We start from the raw sequence: 27,495 nt of genomic DNA, 5'->3' as shown, positions 1-27,495 counted from the left end.
CGTTTCACAGTAGTACTTCTCGAATATGAAGCCATCTCGATATTTATTGTTTAGGCTGGTCTAACTTCACACTACTTACGAAGGATAGGCTGCTGGACCCATAGAGACATCTTGTTTATTCAACAATTGTAACCAGTAGAAATGCAACAATTAATGCATTCTCCAGTCTAGAATTATTAGTTTGTTACGTCACAAAGAAGTTAAACCGAACCTTAACAGAGTTTGGGCACACCAATTATTGCTTGTGATGACATAATTGAAATGATTGTGTGATAGATTTTTCTTTTAGGTGGTATACAGGTCATTGATCAGTGTTGATCTAGTTTTGAACAATGAGCTACAAGTACAGTAAGATTTTTAATGAGAATGGGCCTTAGTATTATAGCAGGACGGAGCTGCTCATAACTTTGCGGTTCATTTTACTACCGGTTCACAATGTGTTCACTGCAGTGGCTACAAGGAGAAAAGAACCAAGTAGAAAATTATTTTCTGATTTTTTCCTACCAGTTCAGTGAACACTGAACAGGTTGTCACCTCCCAAAGTCATTGATCACTCGGCCGGATAATCGAATGCCGGTTAAACGAGGGACGGATAATCGAGGAAGTACTGTATTATTATTATTGTGTGTTTTTCGTCAAACCTTGGATGTCTGAGCCTGCAATAAAGAATTGTAACCATGTTTTGCAGTTATGGGTTCGGAGTGTTTTAAGTTTCCATACACAATCACTAACTGAATAAACTGCAACTAGATAAATATCTTAAAATGAGTGCACCTCCGCCTCCCCCTGTCAGCCGAAGAAGACCGCCGCAACAAAATATACCTTCCTCTCTTCTAACAGATCAAGAGAATAGTAATCTTTATGGATTGCTTGGAAGGAAGTGTGTGGTAAGATTTACAGTTTGGATGCAAAGTAGATTTTTTCTTTAACGTCTCTCCATATTTTTAGTGGATATGTTTTCCATTGTATTTATTAGGTTGTAAAATAGAACATTAGACGAAGGTAATAATTCATAGAAAGTACAGTATATATTTACATAACATATATTTCATAAATTCGATGGTCTTAAACTGGGTTCCTTGAGCCCTCGTCTGTGAATGAGTTTTAATGAATCTGTATAAAGTAAGTTTGAAACAGGGGTCTGTTATCGCCTAGTTTAAGAAACCCTGAGCACTCTTAATTTTATGTAAAACTATAAAAATATTTTCAGGGGTGTGATATGTGTTAAGGAAACTTTAAGGAGTCATATTATAAAGAATTTATTATAATAAAACATGTTGATTGTTGTCAGACTTTAGCAACCGGAGTTGTGCAAGTTTACCTTGCTCAGGGTCATGGAACATCATGGCAGAAGCGGTGTACTGGGGCCTGCTGCTTTGTGAAGGACAATCCTCAACGTTCATACTTTATCCGAGTTTATAACATTCGAGTAAGAACATTTTTTGCGAAGTTTACAGATTAATTGTTTTCTAGACTGCGTAAGTTTACTTGTATCATATATATTTCAGGATAAGCTAACTGGTTTCACTAGTGTTGCCCAAATTTTTTTCTAAATGCCGTCCGGTTTGTATATATATGTAAAGTATTCATCTATTTCAGAATCAGAAGCTCGTTTGGGAGCAGGAGTTGTATAACCAATTCAGGTATAGTTCTCCCCGACCATACTTTCACACCTTCGATGCCGAAGTAAGATGTTGTGCTAAAACATTACATTCTTTAATTCTTTTTTCGCTTTGTTAAAAAACTAGAACGACGTATTTCTCTCCCAATTATTTGTGAATGATTGAGCTTAGAACTGTTTCAATTGTAATGTTAATGCTATTGTAATATTGCTATTATTATAATGTTAATCTTTACACTGCAGCCTATTACTAGTCAAAACGCAAAAGCACATTATTTTCTGTATGTATCCAAGTTTTCTAAGAAGAAATATTCTACTACCAATCAACCGTTTTAATATAACTGTTACCTGTTGATTAAACTATATCAAATTTTTCTTTGCAAAATGAATGCTATACATGACATGTGTTTGATAAGTTTATGTGCCGACTATTCCCAGAATTAGAGATCATAAAAGCCTTAAAGGTGATTATTTTGTTTAGGTGACCACTAATCTCAATTCGGAGTTTTTAGTAAATTCATTTTGTTGATGTTGTGTAAATATTTGCTTTTTCCTTTAAACCAACAGCTTGTGCTTTACTACTCTCAGCCCAATGGCAAAATGCTAACTGAACGATTTGTCAGTTTTATCAGTTCCTGGGTATATATTTACTCCTCATTTGCAGGATAACTGTGTGTTTACAGATTCACTTGATCTGCTAAATTAATTATATTGTGTATTTCAGAATTGCCGGGCTGGATTGAATTTTGCAAGCGAAAAAGAAGCTTTAAAATTTAAGCAGGTTGTCGAGGAAAAGATAAAACAAAAGCAAGAAAAACGTACAGGTAGTTGTTGACGTAAAATATTGGTTTAAATGTGACTTGGTTTTCTGCAGTGTTTGTACATAACCATAACTCTGTCATATTTTATCTTTAAAACATAGCTTTCTGTAATATGCATGACTTCTCTGCTAAGTGTGTTTTTGAATCAAGACATATTGCTGTTGTTTTGCCAATTGATACATTTGGTTATAAACACTTAGCAAATTATGAATTGTTTCAATCCTGTATACTTTGTTGATTTGTATAAACATAGATTTTTCACTCCCCTCCCAGCTTGAAATGTTTTTATCTGATGTTATTAACTACTTGTTGCACAAAATGAGTGGGATGGATTAATTTAAATTAGTGACACATGGCACCGATTATTATACAAAGTTCTGCCTCTTGTTTGGTGCAAAAACAAATGCTGTTTACCCACCTATACTTTCTGTTTCTGTTACACTAACTCATTCAGCTTGACCTCAGTAGAATTCACAGCAATTGATGCATTTCTACTGATTATTTCACTGTAAACCTTTATTTTAGATTTTCCACCTGTATTTTTTTGGTTTCAATGCTTCCCTTCTGCTTTATACTCTTTTCAAATGCTCTAAAATGAGGAGCAACAACTTTGTGTTTGCATGAATGACTCATTGGTAGGGAATGTCAGCATAACAATGAGCGTTAGGAATGATCGTTCTTATATTTGAAGTGCTGGTGCCATTGTCATTCATGCTAATAAGCCATGTAAAGAAGCCTCAGGTGTCTCTGCCATGACAAGGACGGTGTGCAACTGTGCTCTTACATGGTCCCAGGTTTCCTTTAGTCGGCTTCGACAACAGGCCACCAGCGAACCGCGTCCATAAGCCCATGTATGTGTTCATGTAACTATATTTCTACATTTATTTCCTTTAATTCAGGAAACGGTCACTAAGAAGGGTGAACTGCGCTGGTATGTAGTCGATTCTGTTCGATTTTCATGGGAGGATCGTTGTCAAAAAGTGCGGCCTTCAGCTCATGGACACGTTCATACGACCTTAAGTGTTTTATGCGATATATCTTACGAATTCGCTTAAGAATGTTGTCAGTTAATCTGTAGCTAGATAAATGAAAATACCAGCGTTCTACTGTGTAAACAAACCAAGTCAGCGCGCGTGCACATTTTCTGTCATGACGTCATTTCCGACGTGTTGTTACGTAGTCGCGGCTATCTACGCTTTATTAACATGGGCGCCCTTTATCCATCTTGAAGTTATCAGTTATTACCCTGTAATTTTATATTCATCGAGGCAGATTATTCATGGCACATTCCCATCGGTGATGATTCGTGGTAATCCAATAACAGGTTTATTGATTTTTGTGAGCTTATCCTGAACAGTATTTCTAATGCAGATTTTCCACCGATGAAGTATTACTGTCTCTGTACCCTTTCGTAAGTGTAACTACTCTAAACGGCCGAATTTTCTGGTGAATTTTTAACTTTATTACATTTTGAACACACTCTGGTGTACAGTTTCCTATTAATGCTGAAGCATACTCTTTAAAGCATTTCCTTGGGGACTTCGTATGATAATATTGTCCGTTGTCTATTTTTATTTCAACCATGTGCACAGATTAGTGTCAAAGCGTAGAAAGGTAATCAATTATTCCGTTTCTACTGTTGCAAAGTAATTGATACTGCATCTAGTAGTAAACTTTGAGCTTTTCTACGGTTTGCTGCTGAAGATCAAAATAGTCAGTCACGTTGGTCCTTTAAAGCTAAAAGTGTTTCTTTTAAAAATTACGTCCAAGTATAAGTTCTTACAAATAAGGAACTTTTCAAGTACCATGTCTTATCGTTTGTATACGAAACAGTGTTATGCCTGTGCTGATTATCTTCGTTTACATTGCCTTCTTATTTTTGACATAACCAGAGAGTTAGCAAGTGCGCAATGTTTTAGATTGATCTCGATAACTCCACGTCTTCAGTTCGTTTATTACTGCTCATTTCTTCTGGTCCGCAACGCTTAATTATTAACCACATGCACCCTTTCTTCGATCACAGTTACCTCTAATATATATTTGCAGCGAATTTCCTATAAAAATTTAATTTGGCGCTGTCGAGGTCACGTGTGTAATTGGTGCCTTAGGTTGAAACTTCTACTTGCAGTTTCATTTGATGACGCCATTGATATTAGTTTAATTATTGCGTTATATTGGTTGAAAGGTTTTCAGTGAAACCTTGAGTTGAGCACTTAAAGTCGGATGTTGTGCACAATCCATTTTTAGTACCATTTGCCCAATTGATCCATTTATGTTTATGTCATTTGAACACCGATTTGGTCAACGTTTGACTTTTCGAAAACTACTGCCGGGCTAAACTATGCTTGAAACAAAGTTGCATAATTCCGCTGAGAAATGTTGAAAAGCACTTAAAATCGTTGACAACGTTTAACAACTGCCCATACTGCATGTGAGTGATTAATACACTTCTGCACACCCAGACTCAAGTAAAGGTAATGAAAATGAATCGAAAGATTTAATACTAGCAGTTATATATGAACCCAATATTTTTGTGTTATTCTCCAACTCTAAAATCCGTTGAGAACTCTGTGGTCACATCGACGAATGTTGTCTGTCCCCAGTCGCTAGATGACGCTGATGACTTACATAATTTCACTGTTCACACTTACCAGCCTTCAATCATAATCCAACTAACCGTTAGTCAGTTGCTCGTCGTTGTGCACTTGTGCTATTTAAATGTCGAAAATTAAGTTGAAGCGGAAGCTTCGGAAGCTCTAGCAGTCTAGCTACTTGAGTTCCTTGCCAACCTCGACGTGACTCTTATAAGCGTCCTTTTTAAAATGAAACAGCATTTTATGCGGAAAGTGCTTTATGCAAGTAGATAAATTTGTATTTTTGCCACGTCATGTGTCATGATTTGAGGCTGGAAGTGGTGATGTTGGCGCTAAACGGCAAAATGATCTTACTGCTTGCAGTTTGTGAGTCTGAAGTGGCCAATTACCAGTCAGTTACCATTTGTTGCTTGTGGATGAGGTACAACGTTATGTGACATGCCACTTGCATTTTATGGAGATCTTTTTGTTCTTTTTCTTCTCAACGCATTGTGTCTACAGTCAGTCATTTTCGAGCTTTCTTGTAGTGTATGGTTCGTTTATGCAATTGGCGGCCGAAATTTAACAGACCATGCTTTTGATTTGTCAATTGCGATGTCCTTGATAAAAGAGAACCTCTATACCAGACTGTTTATTTCCAATCAACTGGTTTCCATGTGACTCCGTGATTGAGGAAATGAGAGGTCGCGATGCTCTATGACGATCGCAACTTACGATGATTTGTTATTGCTGGGGAGAAATGCACATTTATTGTAGAGAAATTTGTCAACATGACCCCGTTATTGGCCGTCGTTTATCGGAATGCTGATAAGCATAAGCGTAGCTTTTGGTTTACGTCGTCTTTATTGATGCAGAACCTTCAATAATTAATGAATCAACATGCTACAATACGTGAATACGTCAGGAAGTTACGAACTCTACTGAAACCATGGTTACGCTCACAATGTCATTGTCAAAGGCAGCGCTTTTAGTTGTAAAAGGAATTTTGCTTTGGGGTTTTCGTGCCCACCTTTGCTTGACCAAGTCATGACCTATGTCCTAGATTTACTGTGCTTTTTGCCCCCGCCCGACTTGAAAAACGCGTACTTATGGACTATCATGATGTTTCTTTTTCCGGTCGTCGTCTGGCTTCGTGTGGTGTTTTTTCTCGAATTCATTTTTATTTTTTATGTGACATCACCAATGACTTCCGTGGACCAATAGTTCATCTTTTTGTGATTACTTTGTTGAACTTTTTTCTCACACATTCTGCGAACTTAACTTAAAAGCATTGCAACGTGGGTATTGCTGTATCATTAGTTTTCATATGTTTTTACAAGTTTTATGAACTATGTCTGTGATCATTTGGCACATTTAATTGCCTTGCAAAACAGTCTTAAAAACCGTCGGTCGTGTCTATAACCTGCATTGTAAGTGATTGGCGTTACGTTAATAACTTTGTTGAGTAGAGTTTGAAATTAATAAGAAAGATTCGATATATACTGTACTTAATAATTTTTATTTGCAAGTGATAACAGATTTTTTTTTAAATGTGGGGCAAATGACAAAATAAAACTAGTTCTGCTGGTAAAAAACAACGGCAAACATTTCAATTTTTTCAACTGACGCGTCAGCTCTCTACTGTGATTGGTCAATTATTTCCGGTGTAGAGCACATTGTGCTTTTGCGAAAGAGATCAACCCGGACAAAAATATCATCTAGGTTTTCTTTCTCTTGCAAATAGAATGATTTTGAACAAATTTGGAGTTTTAGCCGACCAGAACTTGAAAAGGGTGAAAAACGGGTTGTATGCCAAAACGGTAACCGCCTTTGGTATTTGTTGTCGTTGAGTTTATACTAAGGCTGTATCAAGTTAGTTGCGGTTGCAAAAGTGTTTATTTTTTGAACGTGTCACACTGGAGTATTCTGAAAGATATGTCTATAATAAGCAATATATGCAATCGTTTTGTGACGAGATGCCACGCTCTGCATGCGGAATTTAAGTCAACAATACAGCCGTAGACCCTGATGTTATGAGTATCCTTATTATTTGGTAGCCATATGACCGTGGTGACGAAAATAGCTATTTGAACAGCAGTGCGTGTAGCCATGTATATTAACCATCGCACCAGACATGTTTTATAAATGTAACAATCAGTTTTTGAACAGGGTTAAGATTTTCTTTGAAAAGATAGTTCTAAGCACGTCACGTTTCAATTAGCAAATGGACTTGCGTCAAACAACTTTCTCTGAATCCATTTTGCTTATCGTAACAAGTGCATGCGAGTCGAGTAGACGACAATTTCTGACAATGTATGCAGCAACCGAATGGTCAAAATGTTTACCGATAAAATCAAAGCATCTTGGAATTTCGATTTTGCTCACACAGCGGCTAAAACATCTATTGCATGAATCGCTGCGTGTAGGTTTTTGTGCATCTGTTGGAAAACATCAAACGGTGACTTCTTTTCAAAACAATAATAGGCTTAAAGTTATTCGAAAATGTATGATGTTGTTCGGTGTGCTAGACGAATTTTTTGCTTCACAAAAAAATGAATATTGTATATATTTCATCCACCAATACACCACCAACATTTAGTGGTCATTGTGATGTGATGTAATGAGATGTATTTTATCTGTTTTAAATGCGTGATGCAAATTCATGGAATTGACATCGTTACGAATTTTTGTGATATCGACTTGGATAATCTCAAGTCACGAAAAAACGTGTTCTTTGTCCGTTTCCAGGCATGTGCATGCTAAGTCACGTGCACAGCAAGAAAAAATTTAATTTTTCTATTAAGAAAAATAATCCAACTTAATGCAGAACCCTAAATTATCATGCTTCCAGTTGAATGCTATTACAACCGGTCAACATCGTGCAAGTTACGTTTGTAATCATTTGCTGCAGTTACATATTAGGTTTCACTTTCGTGCAGATAGATAGAGAATGGACTCTACAGTATACCTACTTATTGCCACGTCTTTACAAAGAAGGAAACGTCGGTGTTTTGTGTCCATTCAAAGTCTCACAACAAATAGTTTTTTGTGTATCTTATCGCAAGGTTCTGACACACAGGAAGAGTTATAGTTTTTTACGTAGTTAAATAAAAATAGTACGTTAGGATATGCATTAATACTTTTTCACTTTTCCTCGGACAGTTTTCGTTGTTATGGCTGACCAAGAAATTTCTGACGTAATTCACTACGTAATGAGTGCACGACGCTATCCACCAAATGTCCCATGTTTTAATTTTTTCGTAAAATAAATCATTTCTTATTAACGCCGATGACCCTAAACGCCATTATTTTTTAAGAAATGAAAACGACTTACAGATACTTGAGTTTTGAGGCGCAAGAATTTACTTTTGTGTTAACTACGTTTCGTTTTCCATATGCACTTGTTGTTATTTTATGGTTGTTGCTTAGTATCTACGATTTTAGTCTGCCGTCGTAGCATTGTTTTACAATTATCGTCAAAGCTGTTATAAAGATCGCACGCTTGTTAGATAAGCAATAGGTTTGCAGGAGCCGAAAGTTCATGCAAAGTAGAAAAGAAATTATGTCAACCAAGAATAGTTCTGCTCGTAAGAAATTCTAGTTTGCAGAGTTACGTTATTGCTGGCGGGAGCGAAAGGTGTTTTTGTTTACACAAAGTCCATGCAATGCGAAGCGACACCTAATTTGGCAAGTATATTCGAGTCACAAACGCAAACTTTCGCAGAAGTATCCAGATATTTATAAACTGCCAATCAACGGCTGTCCCATGACCCAGAAGTGACATCCAAAGTGTATGTTTAAAATACTTGGCAGTGATAGGACAAAGACTTGCTCGAACGTGGTTGCTTCAGCGATTTTAAATGAAGTATTTGATTCTTAATACAGGAAGTGTGTTTGAAACAGCCGTGTCCTATTCATTCCTGACGCTTTTCTTCGTTTGTCTTGTCTATTTTAAGGCTTGCATACGCCGCGACGGGTGAAATTTTCTATGAGAAAGCTGCGCTATGATGGACAGCTTAACGTACGGATACGTCATTAAAATGTCTGGAATAAGTTCGTTGCAGGACGACGTTTCGTTTCTTTTTTTAGGTCGGTCAGTATTTTGTAAAACTTCTGAGTGAAAGCCACGAGGTGAACGTTAGTTTGTTGGTGCTAATACGTGGGGCATGACAATTACTATTATCGTGTTCCAATGTTCCGTTGTAAAAGGAAGACAATTTTTACACCGGAAGTGAACGTGTTAAGAGCAGAAGTCCAGCTTGTCAGGTGGTCCAGTTGACAGGTTGAGTCAGTGCAAGACGTAACAAGCGGTACGAAATAAGCCATAGTAATTTAAAGCTGTTTTTTTCCTGACGAAATGAACAAGTCGTCCTTAAATACCTAGTATTTCTTGCAAGTTATTGAATCACGTTTCTTGTTGAAAGCGCATGCCTAATTGACGCCAACGTCAGTAACATTTTAAATGACGTATGTGAGATGAATGTGGTATTTGTTTTGTTTTTATTGCAGTCGTTAGCATTCAATACGTTTGTCGAAGTTGATTAGTTTTGTACATGTCAACAAAATAATGTAAGTTGTTTATTAGCAAATAGCATTTCATGTCGATTGATGATTGCGTAACAGTCAAAGCTGCCTATTCCAGAAACTTCAACGGAATTGTTTTAATTAACTGTTCACTAAGGTCTTTTTAACGTGAGCTGTGGAACGTTTTGTAACTCTGCCAACTCCTAATCGCCAATTGCAATCAATCAATCCCTGATGGCTGCGTCAGTAGCAACGAACTTTCACGCATTCGACATGCACACGTTGCATCTTAATGATTCTGCCAACGATGACGACTCTATTTCGATATCTTCTGGAAATGAAGATCGTTTTGGCACCGATTACAGCCTTTCAGATATAGAGGATGGTTTGGCATCAAAGCCAAGCTCAACAAACGTGCATTCCCTGATCAATGCGCCAAATTGGCCAAGTGTTGTTGAAGCCCAGGTTAAACTTTGCCATCCCTCTTCACTTGTTTCTGTAGGCCAGAAGCCTAGACCTGAAGCAGTCAAAACAGCCAGCAATTTGCATTTAAAATCTCCCACCAAGTTTTCACACTGTGCTCCGAAATCTAAAAAGAACACCACTAGGCATTGGGTTGGACGACTACCATTGGCTTTTGCGGTTAAAAGGCGTACCGCTGTATATGGAGCTCAAAAGCTAATCCCTTTATTTGGACAGAAAGAAGTTAAAGTTGAAACTGTCTGCAACTTGCATGATATGAATGAAACATGTTTGGATGATGTGTCTTATGAAAATAGCTACTCAATGGTAGCTGATATCAAAGAAACATCACTCAGCGATGATATTTTACCTATATCACCTTCTTTACCATCAATTCCTGCGAAAGTGAATAAAGAAATTGAAAACGCTGAGTCTGACCGATTCGATATAGCCAGAAATCGGAGCCAGAGCTACAGTGGCTTTTTAGATTCACCACTTTCACGATGTTCTTCAATATTGAGCAGAAGAAGTTTGAAGACAGACACAGATGAAGATAGTGCCACACCCCAGAAAGCTGTTAGGCAATGGAAGCATTATAAAAGAGCAATGGAAGCCTATCGTAAGTCTGCCGAAAAAGCACGTACGGGAAGAAGTTGCGAAAACCTCTCATCCAATACTCTTCCTCTTCGTGGTCGAAGCATCTTCGAAAGGGAGAGCATATATGACTTCTGGGATCCTAAAATCCCTTCATATTCTCCGGAGAGACGCAGGTCATCTGATGTCACAAACATTAATGAAGAAACAAATGATGCCGATTCCTCTAGAGCAAGTGATGACATACCAGCATGGGAGCGTGAGCCGATCAGGTCGACACCAAGCTGGCAGTTTCGTGGAGATCAAAACACTCTAAGTTTGGATTACCGTTCTTTGCTTCGCAGGAAAAGCTCAAAATCCTCGACCAAAAGTCCAAATTGGTCCCCCCTTCGAAACTCCTTCAGAAGAAGCTGTCGTCACAGCATGGAACCGGATAGTATAACTGACATAGATGCCATGATTAGTTGTGGCTCTACTACTAATTTCAGTGATAACACCATGGTGTCCAACTTTCACGATTGTGAAGATGACTCAAAAAATGACAGTGATGTTGATGCTGTGACTGAGAATGTATCCAAAAAATCTCCTGAAAGAATTGTTTGGTCAGGTTATGAAAAATACCTCAAATCTAAGGCTGAAAGTGAAAAGCTTCCTCGAACAAGCTTTGGAATGAGACTGGCCGTACTGGAGAAGAGAAAATTACCCCCTATCTCACACGAATGCGATGAAGTCAGCAGCGCCACTGGTTCAGGTTCTTATCCTGAGGTCAAACCCCTAGATACACTTTCCCAACAGGACTTGAGCGGCACCAACTTGCGGGACAACAAGATGATACGAAAACGTAATTTGTCTCTTTCCAATACCATGCTCAACTTTCATCATAAAGCATTGGAAGTTTTTCAGGCATCACACATGTCATCATATCGACAATACCATACAGTGGCCAGTCCAGCACGACTGTCAAAAATACTCCGCAGACGTGCCAAGAAAGCTGCTCTAAGTCCATTGTCTTCTCCGTATACTTTAAAGAGAAGCTCACATCGCACATCAAGTTTGGGAGATAATTGTACTTGTGAATACAACAAGGACTATATGGCAATTATCACTCACACCTCCCCTCCCATTGATGATGTTTTTCCTCTTCCTCCTCCACGTATGAATGAATCTTTCAATATTGCAAGCTCCTGTGATCACGAAAGGTTTCCAACGTCCCCTCCTTTCCTTTCTTCTACCTCAGTTGATGACCTTGGAAGGGATGTTAATTTTCCAGTTGATGAAGAAATAGATTGTACCCTGATGAATGACGAAACAATTTCATGCAACAGTTATTCTTATTATGGCAAAGAAGATAGTCCTGTGATGACTAATGGTGCTAGACACTTCAAAAGTGATGAAAACAATCAAAATCTATCTTCTAAAATAAGCAAAATATCGCAAAACTGTAACCTGAAAGTGGATTCAAAATCATGTTTTTATGATCATTCTTACTCTTCCCTGCCTAGCCCAACAGAAGTAGACAAGGGGAAACGACATCCATTTTCCAAGCCAAATGGTTTTTCCGATAACAAGTCAACCAGTTGCAATTCAAAATTCTCACCACACAATTTACCTGCCATTGTAATAACCGGATCTGCTGAACCAAACACTGTATACTTGAATGTACCCAACAGTGGACAGCAGTTGAAACCTTCAGAATTTCCAAAACGTTCATCATTGTCTTTTGCAAGAGCTATAGCTGAGGGAAGGGTAGCGGATGATGCAACAGTGCAAAATGGCTTTAGCACGATGGACGATGATTCTGAAGATGATTATGTTAGCTATGATACATTTTACAAAGATAAATCTTTGCCACGGAAAAAGGTTGTGAAACCCGTGAAATCAATGCAAACAAAGTCAGCTGAATGTGAAGAACTGAACCAGGAAAATATTTTGACAGAAAACATGTCAAAATTAGATTTAGACATAGATGGTTTCTTTTCCTCCTTTAGTCGGAAGAAATTAACCTCTCCCTTTCATCGTGGGAAAAAGTCTCCAGACAAAAAAGGATCCCCCATTACCAAGTTGGGTAGAACCAACAAAAGTTTTAGTCCTAAAAGTGATGGTGGTAACTGGAACAGCAATGTAGTTAACGTCAACTCTAACAACAGCACCATAAAATCTTGGGCTGATGCATTCATGTCGACAAGCCTGTCTCGGTTTTCTTTGGCATCAAGTACATTCACAAGTTCCACTCGGTCAAGTTGTCAAACTCTGGCATCCCTTAACACTCCTTTGCTAGATCGCAAACCAGCATTTGAGAAAGGTGAATTTTACTCAAGTTCAACTATGCCAAGTAAAGGAAAGCGCCGAAGAAAAAAGAAACCTGCCCAAGAAATATCTGTTCCACTGACCAATCTCATGACCGAGCCAACTGCCACATTTAGTTTGAGTTTAAGCGATAAACTCAAGGAAAAAGATGAAAATCTGGATCGCATATCCTCCTTTATTAATAGTGACTCTATTCAGCGTGTTGGGACAATCCGTAATATGTTTGAAAAGAAATCAAAAGAGCTTCATTCTGAAAAGCGAGCTACTCGTGAAAAGCTTTTTTCTGGCGTTACAAGAGCTTTAAAACTACACAGAATTAATACAAAACCAGGTATAAATAGTAGTAGATCTTAGTTTTGTAACCTTTTCATTAGATGTAGAAAAGAGGCTTTTATAAGATATTGTAACTTTGTTAAGTTCTTCGGGTATCAGTTGAATTGTTTTGCTGTTGTACGGCTCATTGATGCTGACTTTCATTTCCAACAAGTTCTCTTTCTCTTGTGGCGTTATTAGCTTGATTTTAAAGTTGTTGTCGTGTTGTTTTGATTTCCCCAGTTGTCTAAAGCAATGAATCCTTAACCATCGTGGTAAGAAATTTATGGTGGTAGCTTCCTAACCATATTGTGTGTCACACTACTGGCTTATGAATTTGTTACATGATTGTACACGAAGCTTCATCATAAACTTATCGTGATGAGAAATGCTTCATGGTAAAAACCATAAGAGGTCACCATTGTTCGAAATGAACATATGGACATTTTCTATCTTGCAATTGTTTTGTAGCAAAGAGAAGTTCATCTATGAGAAGTCCTACGGCTTCCCCTCTTCCTTCTCCTACAGGTACTTGAAATATGGACCAACCGCATGTCCCAGTTTCATTCGGTGCTGACTTATTTAAGTCTTGGAAAAAAAACTAACCTGAAGTTCATTGTTTCATATTTTACCATTTAAGGCTCGATTTTATTTTTACAAACAGGTGAAATTATCTTTTAATAACCACATTTTTCCAAGCCAGTTTATTTCGATGATACTGGTACAAGATTATTTTGTTCAACTAACCATGTTTTGTAAATAGACAATTTACTCCATACTGGGAATTACCTGAAATATGGTTATGCTTACTTACAAACGCCATGATTTATATAAAATAGTATCACAACTATGTATTTATTTTTGGTTTGAGCTTCTTTAATTTTTTAACATTTATCTAAAAACACACTGCTACTTTTTCAAAATTATGTTTAATTTGTATTTGGGTGATATTACAAATTAGATGTCTCATGCAGAACTGTTTTTAAATACTTTCATACTGTGGTAGCGTTGAATTTGCATATAACAACAATTAAAGGGAAATACAATCAGCGTCACTATGAATCAGCTTCGCAAGTAACAAAGTCTTTAAATTCCAATTCCACTTAATGGAGTCGCTATAGATAAAATGTGACTGTAGCCAAAGTTGTTATTGGCAAATTCTACTATGTGTCATTTGAAAAAGAGTTTGGTCATTAGAATGTTTTGTTTTCATTCTATTTTGGCTGTAATGAAAAGGGAAAAATTTTGCTTCCACCATATTTGTCATTTCTTATATAGCAAAACCTACACGTGGAGAATCTTTGCGTGTGTCTAACACCCATCATCCGTCAGGTATATGTGCAATGTTTATGTTATGCATGGGCTTGAATTAATGTCCATGGTCAAGAGGTGCTTTTTTCTTGTTCTACAGTATGCTCAATAACTGGTGGTGTTTTGCTAACAATACTGGGTGTTTAAAACTTTAAATGAGTTATAAAAGCATCAGAAACCTGATTACACATTGCTATGAAATTTCTTTGTGTTCATGTGGTGGCCGCCTGATACGTTGTTAGATGTAAAATTGAAAATGCTTTTCTTGTGAAAAAAGCTCTTAAATTTTTGTAACATGCTAATATTTAATTGCAGGTCACGTGTTGTATAAACAGTAAACTTAGCAAATGGTCATTTTTGACAGATGAAAATCTTGCATGGGTATAGATAAGAACTGTGGCCTTTTTAACTTTCCTTGGCTATGCCTTTTACTTACTTATGGTGTAGTTGTTGTTGTTATTGTTTTCAACTAAAGGATTTCACATTAACAGCTTGTACTGATTACAATCTTTTTTTCATCAATGGCTTCGACGTCATATGTCTTTTTAAGTCGTTTTTTGTTTTCTTTCAATGTTATAACTATCAAGCGATACTTATAACAAATATGATCCATCATTAATAAATCAATGAAGGCATCATTGCATTAGTGCCGCAAACTTACTTTGTTGTTGTAATATTCATTGCTTTGTGTTTGTGTTTTAACACTGCATTAAAAGTGTACTCCTTTGTAGGTGTTCAACATTCTCATACTACTACTTCCAACTTTCAAAAACCAACTGTTCAACCAACAAACAATTTTAAGTCATCCATCCAGGTATGTTCTGATTTGTATTAAAGTTATCTGCGAAGTTGTAAGACTTCTATTTTAGCTAGGTTTTACTTTAATGTCACATATGTACGTTCAGGTTGATGACAAAAAGTCTAAGAAAAAGTCTAAAGGAAAGAAATTGAAACTTACAAAGGCAGATATTAGCATGCCATCTGGGTTTAAGTAAGTTAGGCAATTCTTAACATTTAATGCAGATTGATTCGATTTTTTTTCATTAATGCTAATGTGATACTTTTATAATTTAACCCTTACAGTGTTTTTGTAATCATGGTTGTAAATTGTTATGGTAATGTGTGGTTTGAAAAACAGTGGAATTCGTAAGAAACATTTTATTTTCACAGACATGTTGGCCATGTTGGCTGGGATCCAAACAAAGGATTTGATGTAAGTAGCTCAATGCTCAGTAACCATCATGTCTTTATTTTAGTGTATAACGATTTTTGTAACAAGATTATTAAGCAAATTTAGGTACATGCATTTATGTTGTTGACTAACAGATGTTATTTCATAATCTTAAGCTTTTCATGCTTGAGTGATTGGGAACGCACTGTAATGTTCCTTTTATCGTTTTCCTAATGTATGATGCACGTTTAGAATTTCTGTTCAGGCAGATTTTAAAACAGTTGTTGTTAGATGAGTTCAGTTAGCAGATTTTTATGTGAGTGAAAAATATACGAAATGAGGAGTATAAACAAACTAAATTATCTGGCAAAGTTTAGCTCTTAATTGTTAAATCTGTGCTGGATATTTGTTGTAACAACTATGGATGAACACACGGAAATGTTTCTAGTAACAATGTCTACTTTCATTTATGAAGTACCTGTGTGGACATTTGTAAGTTGTCATGAAAATGAAGAGTTGACGGCATTTGAATTGATAATATTGTTTATGTAAACAAATATATCCTAACATCTCTTTCAGATGAACAACATGGACCCAGATGTAAAAGAACTTTTCACCTCAGCAGGGATTACAGAGAAAGATATGCAAGACCAAGAGAAAGCCCAGTTCATATACGACTTCATAGAACAACGCGGTGGTTTAGAAGCGGTTAAAAAGTAAGTTTTGATGGCGTAATTTTCGCATCCAACCTACTTCTGTAATTTTCACACTTTCTTGTTTACTTCAGGGAAAAAAGAACTCAGGGACAAGGTCCTCCACCACCACCCCCAACAAGAGGAGGGGCACCCCCTCCTCCTTCGCGTGGACCAGCTCCCCCTCCACCTGAACGCAGTATGGGAAGGCAGCATGCAGCCCCTCCTCCTCCACAGCGCCATCAACCACAGGCAAGAAGTGGGCCCCTTCCTCCTCCACCACCAACTTCGCGACATGGTCCTCCTCCACCCCCACCAAGCATACCCAGCACTGGCCCACCACCCCCACCTGTAAATAGCAACATCCTCGCCCCTCCTGCTCCTGCCCCTCCCCCACCTCCTCCAATGAATGTGAGTATTCAGCCTCCACCTCCTGCTGCTCCATCCATAAGTTCCGGGAGAGGAGCTCTCTTGGATCAGATACGAGAAGGAGTGAGTACAGTTTGTTTTGGTGAAGCTTCAGCGTAATCGGCTGAACGCAAGTGGTTATGTGGTTAGTGTGATTGAATATACTAAACAAAAAATATGGGCAATTGGGCATATATAATAAAACAGGTGTATAATGCCTTTTTTGCTTTGAGTCAGCAATCAATCAGATGATTATATCCCTTTAAGGACGCATTGAAAACTTTAATCTTTGTTTGCGCAGAATCCAGGATTAAAACCACCTTCCGAATCTCAGTCTAGTGCACCGCCTCCATCCGGTGGCAGGGGTGCTTTGTTGGATGCCATTAGAAAAGGCAAAAAATTGAAATCGGTAAGTGCAGAGACTTATTTCATAAATTCAAAAAATGCAGCAATGACAAAAGCTATTAGAAACCTTAATGCAGTAAACAAATTTTTTAATAACGGTGTTGCTGGTAACAGTATTTTTCTGCTTGAGAACAAACCAATGTTACTTGAAAAGAGACTGACTTATGGACGTGGTGTATGTGTTGCAGCTATCTGATGCGGATCCAGATGAAAAGGAGTCGGTTGCTCCGCAAACATCAGAAGAATCTGGTCTGGCTGGTGCACTCGCTCGTGCTTTGCAGAACAGAGAGAAAGCAATACATACAGGTCTGTGTATTAGAAATATTTAGAAAATTAGAGACTAATGCAAAAATTACACCTTACATTTACTCTCATCTCTGCGCAACTTCTGCAAGAAAATTGCTGGGCATTTCTTCTCTGATTATGTAATAGAGATTATCAGAAATTATCAAGCTATAAAAATCGTGAACAAAAGCACTAGAATCTTTATAATCTTGCTTTTTGAATGAGAAGGATTTTACATATGAAAGGTTTTTCTGTGACTACGCAAATATGTTTAGTTGTTCACACTGATATAAACGCATCCCACAAAAACACTTGCTTCTGTTAGGTTAAGTGCAATGTTTGATTTGTTTTTTAGAAATTATGCATAAACTTATACAAGAAAGCATGGAGATTTTTATGATATAAAATCTGGATAGGGAAGTGAAATTTCGTAAAAACCAGAGATTTCCTGAAATTAGAAGAGTAGACAAACCGTATTGGGCACTGTTGGTACTGGAGTGGTAACATATGAAACTAAATTCTACTTCATTTATTTTGTTTAGATTCTGAATCTGGTTCTGACAATGACTTTGATGATGATGATGATTGGGATGATTAAAGGTTGACGTATAAAAGGAAATAGACCGCAATGACAATGTTTTAATTTAACAACAAATTACAGACATACATAAAATATATGCACATTGATAGGTTATTTGAAAACTCATATGAAAAAGTTTGTGATATTCTCGTTTGCGGTTTTTATTGAACTAGTTGTAGAGATGGCTTTAGAGCCAGTTATTTGATGGAACAAATGCAGCATGGTGTTTTGTCTTTTAAACTGATGCGTCTTGGGAAGAAATTGCGCTGTAACAATTTGCTGCCAAATACTGTGCTGAATTATTTTAGTTTAGTGGTTGTCGCAAATGACGCTGTTTCTAGAACCAGATGTTTTGGAACAACATGTTATTGACATCAAAAACCTTTGTACTTTGTTTGTTTAGGTAAATCATAACATACCCTCTCCAAATGCTATTGTCCTGACATTGTTAAAATTGACATTACAGCAAATTGTGATTTGACATTCAGTTGGATATTATGTAGTTTTCATGCTAGTGTATTATGATTCCAGATCGATTGCTATTAATAAGTGTACCCTCATTGTGTAAATAGCCAAGCACATCTTCGAATGTAAACAACATAATAGTTATTACAAGTTTTTTGTAACTATTCTAGGTTTATTTTATTTATATCGCAGTGTTGTAATTTGTTTGTATTATGCCATATGTATCCCAATTACGTATTATAACGTTCTACTAACATTTGATTGATATGTGCTAATAAAACGGGTTATTTCAAACAGAGTGTAATTTTCAAACGACAAAACAACAATGTTCTAAATGCTTCCTGACTAGGAAGGATTATCATAACATCACTAGGAAAGTAACCCTTTTAAATCACTAAGCCAGGATTTTTTTAAACCAAATTCTTGATAAAAAAAATTATGGTTTTGCGAACAAATTTGCTTAATCTTTCACGATTCACTTTGTGCAACTGAAAATGATGTTACATAAAATGTTTAACTTGTAAAAATTACCTGATAACTTCTGCCAGTTTAATGATAAAATTCCTGATTACTCGTGTAATGTTGTATACAATGTGTTACGTTTCTTATTTACATTTATTTGCTGGCCCATTTATTGCAGCTGTATTCAGCATATGTTAAATCATTAAGCACGTAATCATGCATAACAACCGACCAAAAAAAATATCTTGCTTCATGAAACCATACTTTTTTTAACAATTTATATAAACATTGATAGGACAATGCTGAGAACACTAATTATTTACCTGATATGTAGTAATGAATGTTTTCTACTCATGTTGGTCATTCCAATACCAAAACTTCCCAGTGGGAAGAGTTTAGATTTACAGGAGTTTAGTTTACAGGAGCTTTCTAAAATCCTGCTAGCACCTATTTTTGGCTTTTGTCTTGTAATATGAAAGCTATGGTAATCAAGACCTAGCCCCCCTATTTTATATTATTGATTAAAACTTCTGCTATAATCTTACAACATATGCACATATAGATCTAAACTATGCCACACATCTCAAGTAATATTCGGACTAATCAAACCGAATGAAATAATTTATTCAACAAATAGATTAAATAATACTTTCTGAATGTTTGAAAACAGTTGAATGTTGAAGCAATTCTGTAGTAAATGCAACGGTTTTTTAATTTCTTTTACTTTTATAATACCAATTTGAAAGTAACTGATGAAGGTGAATAAAAATGAAGCTTAAAATTATTCCATAAATGAATGTCATTACTTTTGCAGCCAACCCTAGTAAATACAAAATAGTAAAACAGATCTCTGTGTGACGAAAATCAACACTGAATAGGAACAGTTGTGTACTTTTTTACTTACATAAAAGAAACTGGTAAAAAGGATATATCTCAGGGCAATTAACAGTAACAAATCACAGTGGAAAAGCAGCATATGCTGCACAATCTCATTTCTATGTTAATTGTTCATGCTAGAAAAAGTATAAGATAAAATCTCTGCGAAAAAAACAAAAAAAATAGTGCAGTAACTTCTGAAGTATCACACGACGAACGATTTCTGAATTATTAACTGCCATTAATTGACAAAAAGATGCATAAAAATTTCAACGCAGAATACATATAAAAAATTGTGTATACAATAAGTTAAAGATGAAGTAGGTCCTGTCTTTTTTCAGTTAGTATATAGAAGATCTCTTTTTTGTCCTCACTTTCTTTGGCTTGGCAGGAGCAGGCGGTGGAGTATATGAATACTGTGCAACATCTTTGAAATGAATTAGATTTGTGCCTCTTGAGTTCAGACTTTGTATGAGTCTTCGAAGTTCAATCTGAGTTAACAGCATAGCATAAACATGAACATGGGTAACCGGGAAATACTTTCGGTCAAACTTACCACCTTAAAGCAGTTATTACCTCACTGGTAGGACGCTTCATACTTGAGAGTCCCACTTCAACCTGTGCAGGGCTTGCCCCTGTCTTATCTGCATCCAAAGATTTGAAGAAACGTCGAAGCTGAATTCTGTTATCACTTAAAACCTGGCGAAGTGCTATAGATCCGAATCTTATTGCACAGATCTGCAAAGAAAATTAAAAAAAACTAAACACATAAATATTTGGTGATCTAGCTTAATGTTGTTAAAATAATGATAAAAAGTAGGAAATTACAGAATAATATTGATGCTAAAACTAATGCATTAGGATATGCAATAGCTTTATGTTAATTTCCATCTCTTATTACATGTTTGTCTTCCTCCAGCTGACCTTCATAATGTATTGAGACGGAACGTGACGTTGTTAGTTTCCGTATCTTTGACATGAAGTCACTTGCCAAAACAACTTCTTTTATGCTTAAATCAATTAAAACCTCACTTTGCTCCATGTGTTTTATAAAGACCTTAAACAGGAAAGTGCCAGGATGATAACATGTGCAATACTGAAGATTAATCCAATACTCCATAGAGCCCATACATTTAAGCAAGATTGTTGAACATGCTCTAGTATTTTAATGTAACGTAATTATGAATAAGCCCTTGATTGTATATTTAAAGCAAACTCACAGAAAGCCCTTTACTTCCAAGTGGGTTCCGGTCTAAGATCAAAGTTTGTAAAACACAATTTGATCTCTTTCCTCTTTTCAGTCGGCTTCCACAGATGCCATTTGCGAGGCATTCTATCCCGAATGGACCGATGTGATTAACAGCTAAAGATAAATGCTTCAGAGCAGTGTTGTTGCGCAATGGACGAGCAAGCAGGCCAGCTCCTTCGTCTCCTAATCCATTCCAAGACAGGTCAAGACTTTTCAGAGATTTGTTCAGCTACAGAAGTTTAATTTCACAAAAAGGGTTGAATAATTTATTATCAACAAATTGCAATTAAAGTTTGGTAGTTATTCACTTTAAAAAATAATTTTATGCTGTCTATAGGTTATGTTTTTATATGATAAGTGTGTAGACCATAATTATTAATGTTTGATATTACGATGCTGCTTTTGTGCGAGAGTTTAATTTCTGCTAATGTTCTCCTTATCATCTTTAAACCATCTTAGATAATAGAAATTAACCAACCTTTAAAGCTTTACCGATTGCAGACCCTGCCTTTTTGCCTAACATATTCCAACTCAGATCTAAGCTGTTCATCACACTATTATCCATCAGAGCTGCTGCAAAGGCTTGGCCTACAAATTAAATAAAAAAGGCTATTATAAAGCTAACATGTCATAAGTGCCTAAAAAAAATTATCAAACTTGTTTATCTTATCATTTTATTGTTTAAATTTGTGTACCTCCTATATCCGTTAATTGATTATGACTAATGTCAAGTGACAGCAAGGAAGTGTTGAAGCGCAAACTTTCACAAAGCATCAGAGCTTCCTTTAAATTAAAAAAAAACATTATTAAAAACACCACAGATTTGAAGTATGGCATTAACTAGTCAAGTTTAGTCAAGAAAAACGTTGAATTCAGCAAAGTGCATGACTTTGACTATTTATCTGAAAAGTAGTGGAACTTATTAAATAATAACAACTATGACATACCTTATCTCCTAGTTTGTTATTGCTGATATTGATATGTGTAAGTGAATTATTTTCAGTTAGCATTGCAGAAAGATGACCTCCCACATCATTTTGCAAGGCATTATCACTCAAGTCCAATTTTGTAATGGTATAGTTTTTTCTAAAAAATAATATGAAGGCTGTCTCACGATGATGCAGAATTTATAAAAAATATACTAAAATACATAATTACATTAACACAAAACCAAAAGAAGTTAAATCATTGAATTATAAGATGTTGGTGCATTCAACGACAATTATTCACACACTTATTTTCTTTCAAATATTATTAGATTAGTTATAAAACAACTGAATTTGTGTAATGACATGTTTTCAGTCAATGAAAGGGGATACATGTAATTAAGTCCAATTAGAAAATCAAATAAACATGTTTCAATTGAACAGGTATAAGAAGCATAAGAGATGTTGCATAGTGTTTCGAAGATGCCTTGTAGACCCATTGTCTGGTGCTTACAGTCAACTTAAAGAGGTTAAGGGCTTGATACTTGAGCTATGGATGGGAGGAGTTTAGAATCTTTGTTCAAAAATAATAATGGATTGCCCGGCTACCAATACAAAAGAGAACACAAAGCACCACGTTCCTTTAAACAATGTTTATACACAAAGCAAAACATGGATTAGTAAATGGAACAACTGGAAAAAGGTCACGCGACCTCGTTGAAACCCAAAATCCTATATTGCGAAGCGTAGCTTTTTTAATAGTTTATTAGAACATTTTAAAAAAGGTATAGCATTATTTAAAAATCCTCATCATTGAAGAGAAAAATTTACTTTGGTTCGCCTCAACAACAGTATTAACAATGAACAATATCCTTTCACAATTATATGTGTTGATAATATCTCTTTAATAACTTGGTTTAGTTTCAGCAATGACATTAGACATAACTAATTTAAAAGTATAAGGCAGTGGTTTCCAAACAAAATTTGACATTTGAAATCATTGCGGTGCCCAAATCAAAGGAAATTGTAAAAATAACATCACATCACATCAAAACAAAAAAGTAGTTAGAGCTGATGTTTTATAATAAATCTGGTTGTTGTCTAAGAACAATTGTAACTCAACAATGAATGCATTGTGACAGAAAACAATCTTGGAAATAGATTCCACTAAAGCCCGTCGCTAAACTGTGTGCTTTATCGAAAAAAAAGTTAAAATTTATAGGCAAGCTGTGAGGCCTGGCAACTCGCTATGGTGCACTGTTTCGGAAATACTGAAGTATAAAGCATGTAAAAGTATGTAATGACCGAGCATTTTGTAAGAAAAGTCACAGTAAGCTTTTGAAAGCAAAATTTCCAGGTGATTGTTTACTTAAACTCACTGGAGTATTACCATTTCCCAAACACAAACACTCCTTGTTAGTAAAACCAACAAAAATGCCGTTAAATAAACACAATAAAATTTTAAGGAAGTCATGTCAAATAAAGTCAACTTTCACTCATGTCAAGGGCATACTTTAACATATGAGTAAGATGCCCAGCTCCATTGCAGTCAATAGAATTTCCAGACAAATTCAAATTCTCAACAAATGTATTACTTGCCAAGCCACTGGCTAAAGCAAAAGTATCTCTACTACTTAAGCAGCTGCAAGGAAGTGAGTGTAATAAAAAAATTTCCAAAGCATTATGTTAAATACTAAAACAGAAAACAAACAAATTATGTAATGAATAAGCTTAGAAAAACAGTAAATAAAAAGATTTAACAAAATGATATGAATGTTATATGAAACATTACAACTTGACTTACAATATTATACATACCTAAGGTATAGTATAGGTATGTATATGCATATTCAATATAAATATGTAAATCACATCTAATTTGTGTTTTAGAAATGTAGGCAATAACTTTATTGATGTGAAACCAGAAATGATATAGCTTAATATTATGGCATTTCTGTAGATTGTTGCAACATATTACACAAAAAGTGTCCCGACTGTAGTACATATCTGCAAAATTACAACACAACTGCAATAAATAACAACTACAAATCATACCGATGATTCAGTCTGAAACTGGCCTTTTTGTCTGACAACTTCTGCACAATTTGTTGTGCTACTGGAATACCTGTAATTAAGAAAAATTAAAATTTAACTTCTAAATAGAACTATTACTGCCAGTTTAATGCAACCAGGTGCAAGATTTTTCACCAAGCAAATCATGATAAATTAGGTCAAATGAGATATCACAGCAAAGTTATCTCAGATAACTATAACATAATGATTTCGATATAATTCAAGTTATCAACCTTTTCTACGGCATGCTTGTTTATAGTTCGACAATCCAGTAAAATCCCTGCTTTCATAATTGCAATCAACAAAATTATCTTCAAGATCTGTGTCATATTCATCAGAACCAGGTTCCAAGGCATCCAAAAAATCAGCAAAAGTAAGTGACGATTCAGGCCGAGTAAAGGCACTTTCTCTACTTGCCAGCCTTTCACGAACCCATTCCCAATCAGTAGAAGTAACATTAGATCCTAAACAAAAGCTGTTGACAATAAAAAAAATAAAGATATAGGCTAACTACTACAAGCAAGAAAGAGATAATAGACGATCTTTAGATAATGAAAGTGCCTCTAAACCATCACATTAGACCGATTATATAGCATCTGACTTGCAGAAAGTAGAGGTATAATATGTCTAAGCTTAGTTAAACAATTTTCAGCAATCTACTTGGTGTTTCATTAGGCTTCAAATGAAAATCTGGAGAAATCCTTGGAGATGCAAATTCAACTTGTTCAAAGTGAAATGGCGGCTTGCTTTGCGGAGCTTTAGCTTTGGAAGATGCAAGTAATTGTCTGCGTGAATACTGCTTGAACTGTTGCTCTCGATCTGTGGTTTCATTCTTAGGTAGTTTGTCACCTTCAAAACGGCTTCCGTCTTGACTTGCATTAATGATGACAATCTTTGGTGGCTCGGAATGTAATACTGGGTTCATTACATGAACTGGATATCCAAAGTTGGGTGGAGCAGAAAGAGTTTCAACTCGAGTACTTTCAGGAACCTTTGTTACTTTTCTTCTCTGTTCAATGGAGGATTTTAGATACCTGGGATACTTGGGACTTTGCTGCCTCAGCATCTGTTGTTGTTGTTGAACATTTTTCCTTGCTGCTCGACTTAAAACCACCATTGCTCGAGCGGATATTGGAAGTTCTGTATGAAACTCATCGCGAGAAGATGTTAAGCTGGGTCTTTTGTCATCACTATCACTATCGATTGACAACTTTGGTAGCATTATTGCTATAATAAACTTCAAATTGCAAGTTAGAAATCTTCCATTGTTAGTGTGTCAGAGATGGAGTTCAGTTTAGCTGCTGCTAGACCAATAGAAAAACATAGAGTCAAACAGTTTGCTCTGTTAACTATACATTATCATATACATTATCTTCAACAATATCAAACTAAAAATACATACTTTAACTTTCAACTACAGTATACAGTAAATCACTAGGTGCAATTTAATGCACTTTATCTGGCTTTGTTTTGCACCCATTGTTTGGCAAATGGTTTAGCAGTAAAAATATCAGGTTTGGTTTCAAACATGACAAACAAATTTATGAAGAAAAATTTGCCCCAGTGGAAAAGATGTTACAGTGTTAAACATACACTGGAATGAACAACGTTTGTTACTCAAGTAAGAACTGTCCTTATGTACTTATCATTTACTTTCCACCACCAATTGTGCGAAACAAAAACTAAGTTGTTAACACAGTTCCCAAAAATGGTAAAATAGATAATCATGTTCACACTCAGGAAAGATATTAATAACATATGCTAGTCTATGCTCCTGTTTGTTGTAGTATTTGCTAGGTGGCAGTGATTTTTTTATTTCAGCTTAATAGTATTGCACCAAATTTTAGCAAAGCCAGAAAATTTAGAAAAATCACAACCTAAAAAAATACAAGTAAAAAGCAAGTAACCATAAGATAAACCCTTTCATTACTGCTGCCATTTTTGGGTAGAAAGATTTTTTGGTCGCCTATTGTTAACAGTGGAAATTGTCTACTCACTTTGACTCTTTTTTAAAGTATAAACGTTCTGGGTAATGGATTGAAAAGGTTTCGCTCAGGTGAGTTGCATATGAATTCCTTTTCATATGAAATATATTGCCTAGTTCTTATTTTACAGTGGTTTGATTCGTAGGTATGGTACATGTGTTCGATATGACGTCTAGATACATAGTCAGAAAAGCATGTGACCTAAAATGCGAAAGATTTTGCATGTTACCTGTGATTATATAAACGAATTTGTTTTGCATGTCATGCGAAGTTTAAACTAATCAACTAAACTAAAGTTCAAACCAAATTATTACATTCAAATGCACCACAGATACCATGCAAACTCTTTCACATTTTACGTCACTAGGTACGAGATACTTTGTATCGAACTAGTCCAGTGCGTAGGACTCAAACCGCTATAAAATAAGAACTAACACTCTAGTTTTATATAAGGTGAAGAAAGAAATTCTGTGGAGTAGTGGTTAATGATGGAGCTCGTATGCTGGAGATCTCGGGTTCGAATTTTGCTGTTATTTGGCTTCTTTTTTTAGGAGTTTTAAAATACTATTTACCGTTCAAGTAGTTTTTCCCAAATTCGGTAAACGGTAGCCGATGGAATATACACTGCCAAAACTTATTTGCTCAGGAATTTTCTCGGTTTGCTCAAACGCCAAGGTATAGGATAAGCTAACCACACCTAAAGTCTGAAGTTAAACTTCAGAACCTTCTTAGCCAGTAGGCTAGACACTTATGAGTTACTCAAACCATAATTCAAACGGGATTTGAGAAATTAACTGTTTGCATGTCTTATCTCCTAAACCGGCCACACATCTTAAACCAAACTACTGTTGGTGAAATACAACTGAAGGCTAGTCCCTTCGTATGATGAATAATACGATGCTCTACCCACAGGTGGGCAGTACCGCGGTACTATAGTACCGAATTACTGTACCGCAGTACTTTTTCTGTACCGATACCGGTACCGTCAGTACTTTTGAAAAAAACTACCGAATTACTTATTTCAAGAAATTTCAGTCGGTCTCGGTACTCGGTACTTTTCGCGTCATTAGTTCAAATATTTAACAAGTATGTTTTCAAGAACATATGTTAATTAATCCTTAATACCAGTTGTAGCATCTGTTGATCTTTTTTAATCTGGAAATGTGAAGTAAAATTTCGAACGAGTAACGTCTCATATGTTTTGACATGGAGTAGTCTTTCCCGGAGGCATAATAGCGGCAAATATAGCATTTGCTGCAGCATCTTTTACACGAAAAGTATCGGCACCGAGTATCGACGAAGTACCGAATTACTTTTTTAAAACATTTGACATTTTTTACTTCTTTCAAACTTTCAAAGTACCGACTGCCCACCTCTGGTTATATCATCATAT

The 27,495-nt window shown here is 36.0% G+C and overlaps 2 protein-coding genes across 6 annotated transcripts; one reads left to right on the top strand and one right to left on the bottom strand.

Annotated features, from left to right (window-relative positions):
• The first annotated feature begins 672 nt into the window (after positions 1 to 672).
• Positions 673 to 18,825, top strand: LOC143450749 (actin nucleation-promoting factor WAS-like). 4 transcript variants are annotated; one of them, XM_076951415.1, is made up of 14 exons: positions 673 to 887; positions 1,292 to 1,429; positions 1,600 to 1,686; positions 2,346 to 2,445; positions 13,686 to 13,742; positions 14,493 to 14,546; positions 15,257 to 15,339; positions 15,431 to 15,516; positions 15,696 to 15,738; positions 16,276 to 16,412; positions 16,484 to 16,880; positions 17,098 to 17,205; positions 17,390 to 17,507; positions 18,029 to 18,825. In XM_076951415.1, the coding sequence occupies exons 1-14, from the start codon at positions 765 to 767 to the stop codon at positions 18,082 to 18,084; spliced, it is 1,587 nt and encodes a 528-aa protein (XP_076807530.1). In that variant the 5' UTR covers positions 673 to 764; the 3' UTR covers positions 18,085 to 18,825. The 4 variants fall into 4 exon arrangements, with proteins under 4 accessions (XP_076807530.1, XP_076807527.1, XP_076807528.1 ...); XM_076951412.1 differs by lacking the exons at positions 673 to 887; positions 1,292 to 1,429; positions 1,600 to 1,686; positions 2,346 to 2,445 and adding an exon at positions 2,458 to 13,233; XM_076951413.1 differs by lacking the exons at positions 673 to 887; positions 1,292 to 1,429; positions 1,600 to 1,686; positions 2,346 to 2,445; positions 14,493 to 14,546 and adding an exon at positions 2,458 to 13,233.
• Positions 18,826 to 19,601: 776 nt separating this feature from the next.
• On the bottom strand, positions 19,602 to 27,495 carry LOC143450324 (uncharacterized). 2 transcript variants are annotated; one of them, XM_076950823.1, is made up of 11 exons: positions 24,778 to 27,495; positions 24,351 to 24,581; positions 24,100 to 24,169; positions 23,558 to 23,686; positions 22,066 to 22,204; positions 21,814 to 21,901; positions 21,597 to 21,706; positions 21,090 to 21,347; positions 20,771 to 20,926; positions 20,446 to 20,607; positions 19,602 to 20,360 (listed from the first exon to the last, which is right to left on the bottom strand). In XM_076950823.1, the coding sequence occupies exons 1-11, from the start codon at positions 25,337 to 25,339 to the stop codon at positions 20,211 to 20,213; spliced, it is 2,055 nt and encodes a 684-aa protein (XP_076806938.1). In that variant the 5' UTR covers positions 25,340 to 27,495; the 3' UTR covers positions 19,602 to 20,210. The 2 variants fall into 2 exon arrangements, with proteins under 2 accessions (XP_076806938.1, XP_076806939.1); XM_076950824.1 differs by lacking the exon at positions 23,558 to 23,686.

Source organism: Clavelina lepadiformis, chromosome 3 (genome assembly GCF_947623445.1).
Source record: "Clavelina lepadiformis chromosome 3, kaClaLepa1.1, whole genome shotgun sequence".
Lineage (NCBI taxonomy): Eukaryota > Metazoa > Chordata > Ascidiacea > Aplousobranchia > Clavelinidae > Clavelina > Clavelina lepadiformis.
This window is presented reverse-complemented; position numbering and strand designations above follow the sequence as displayed.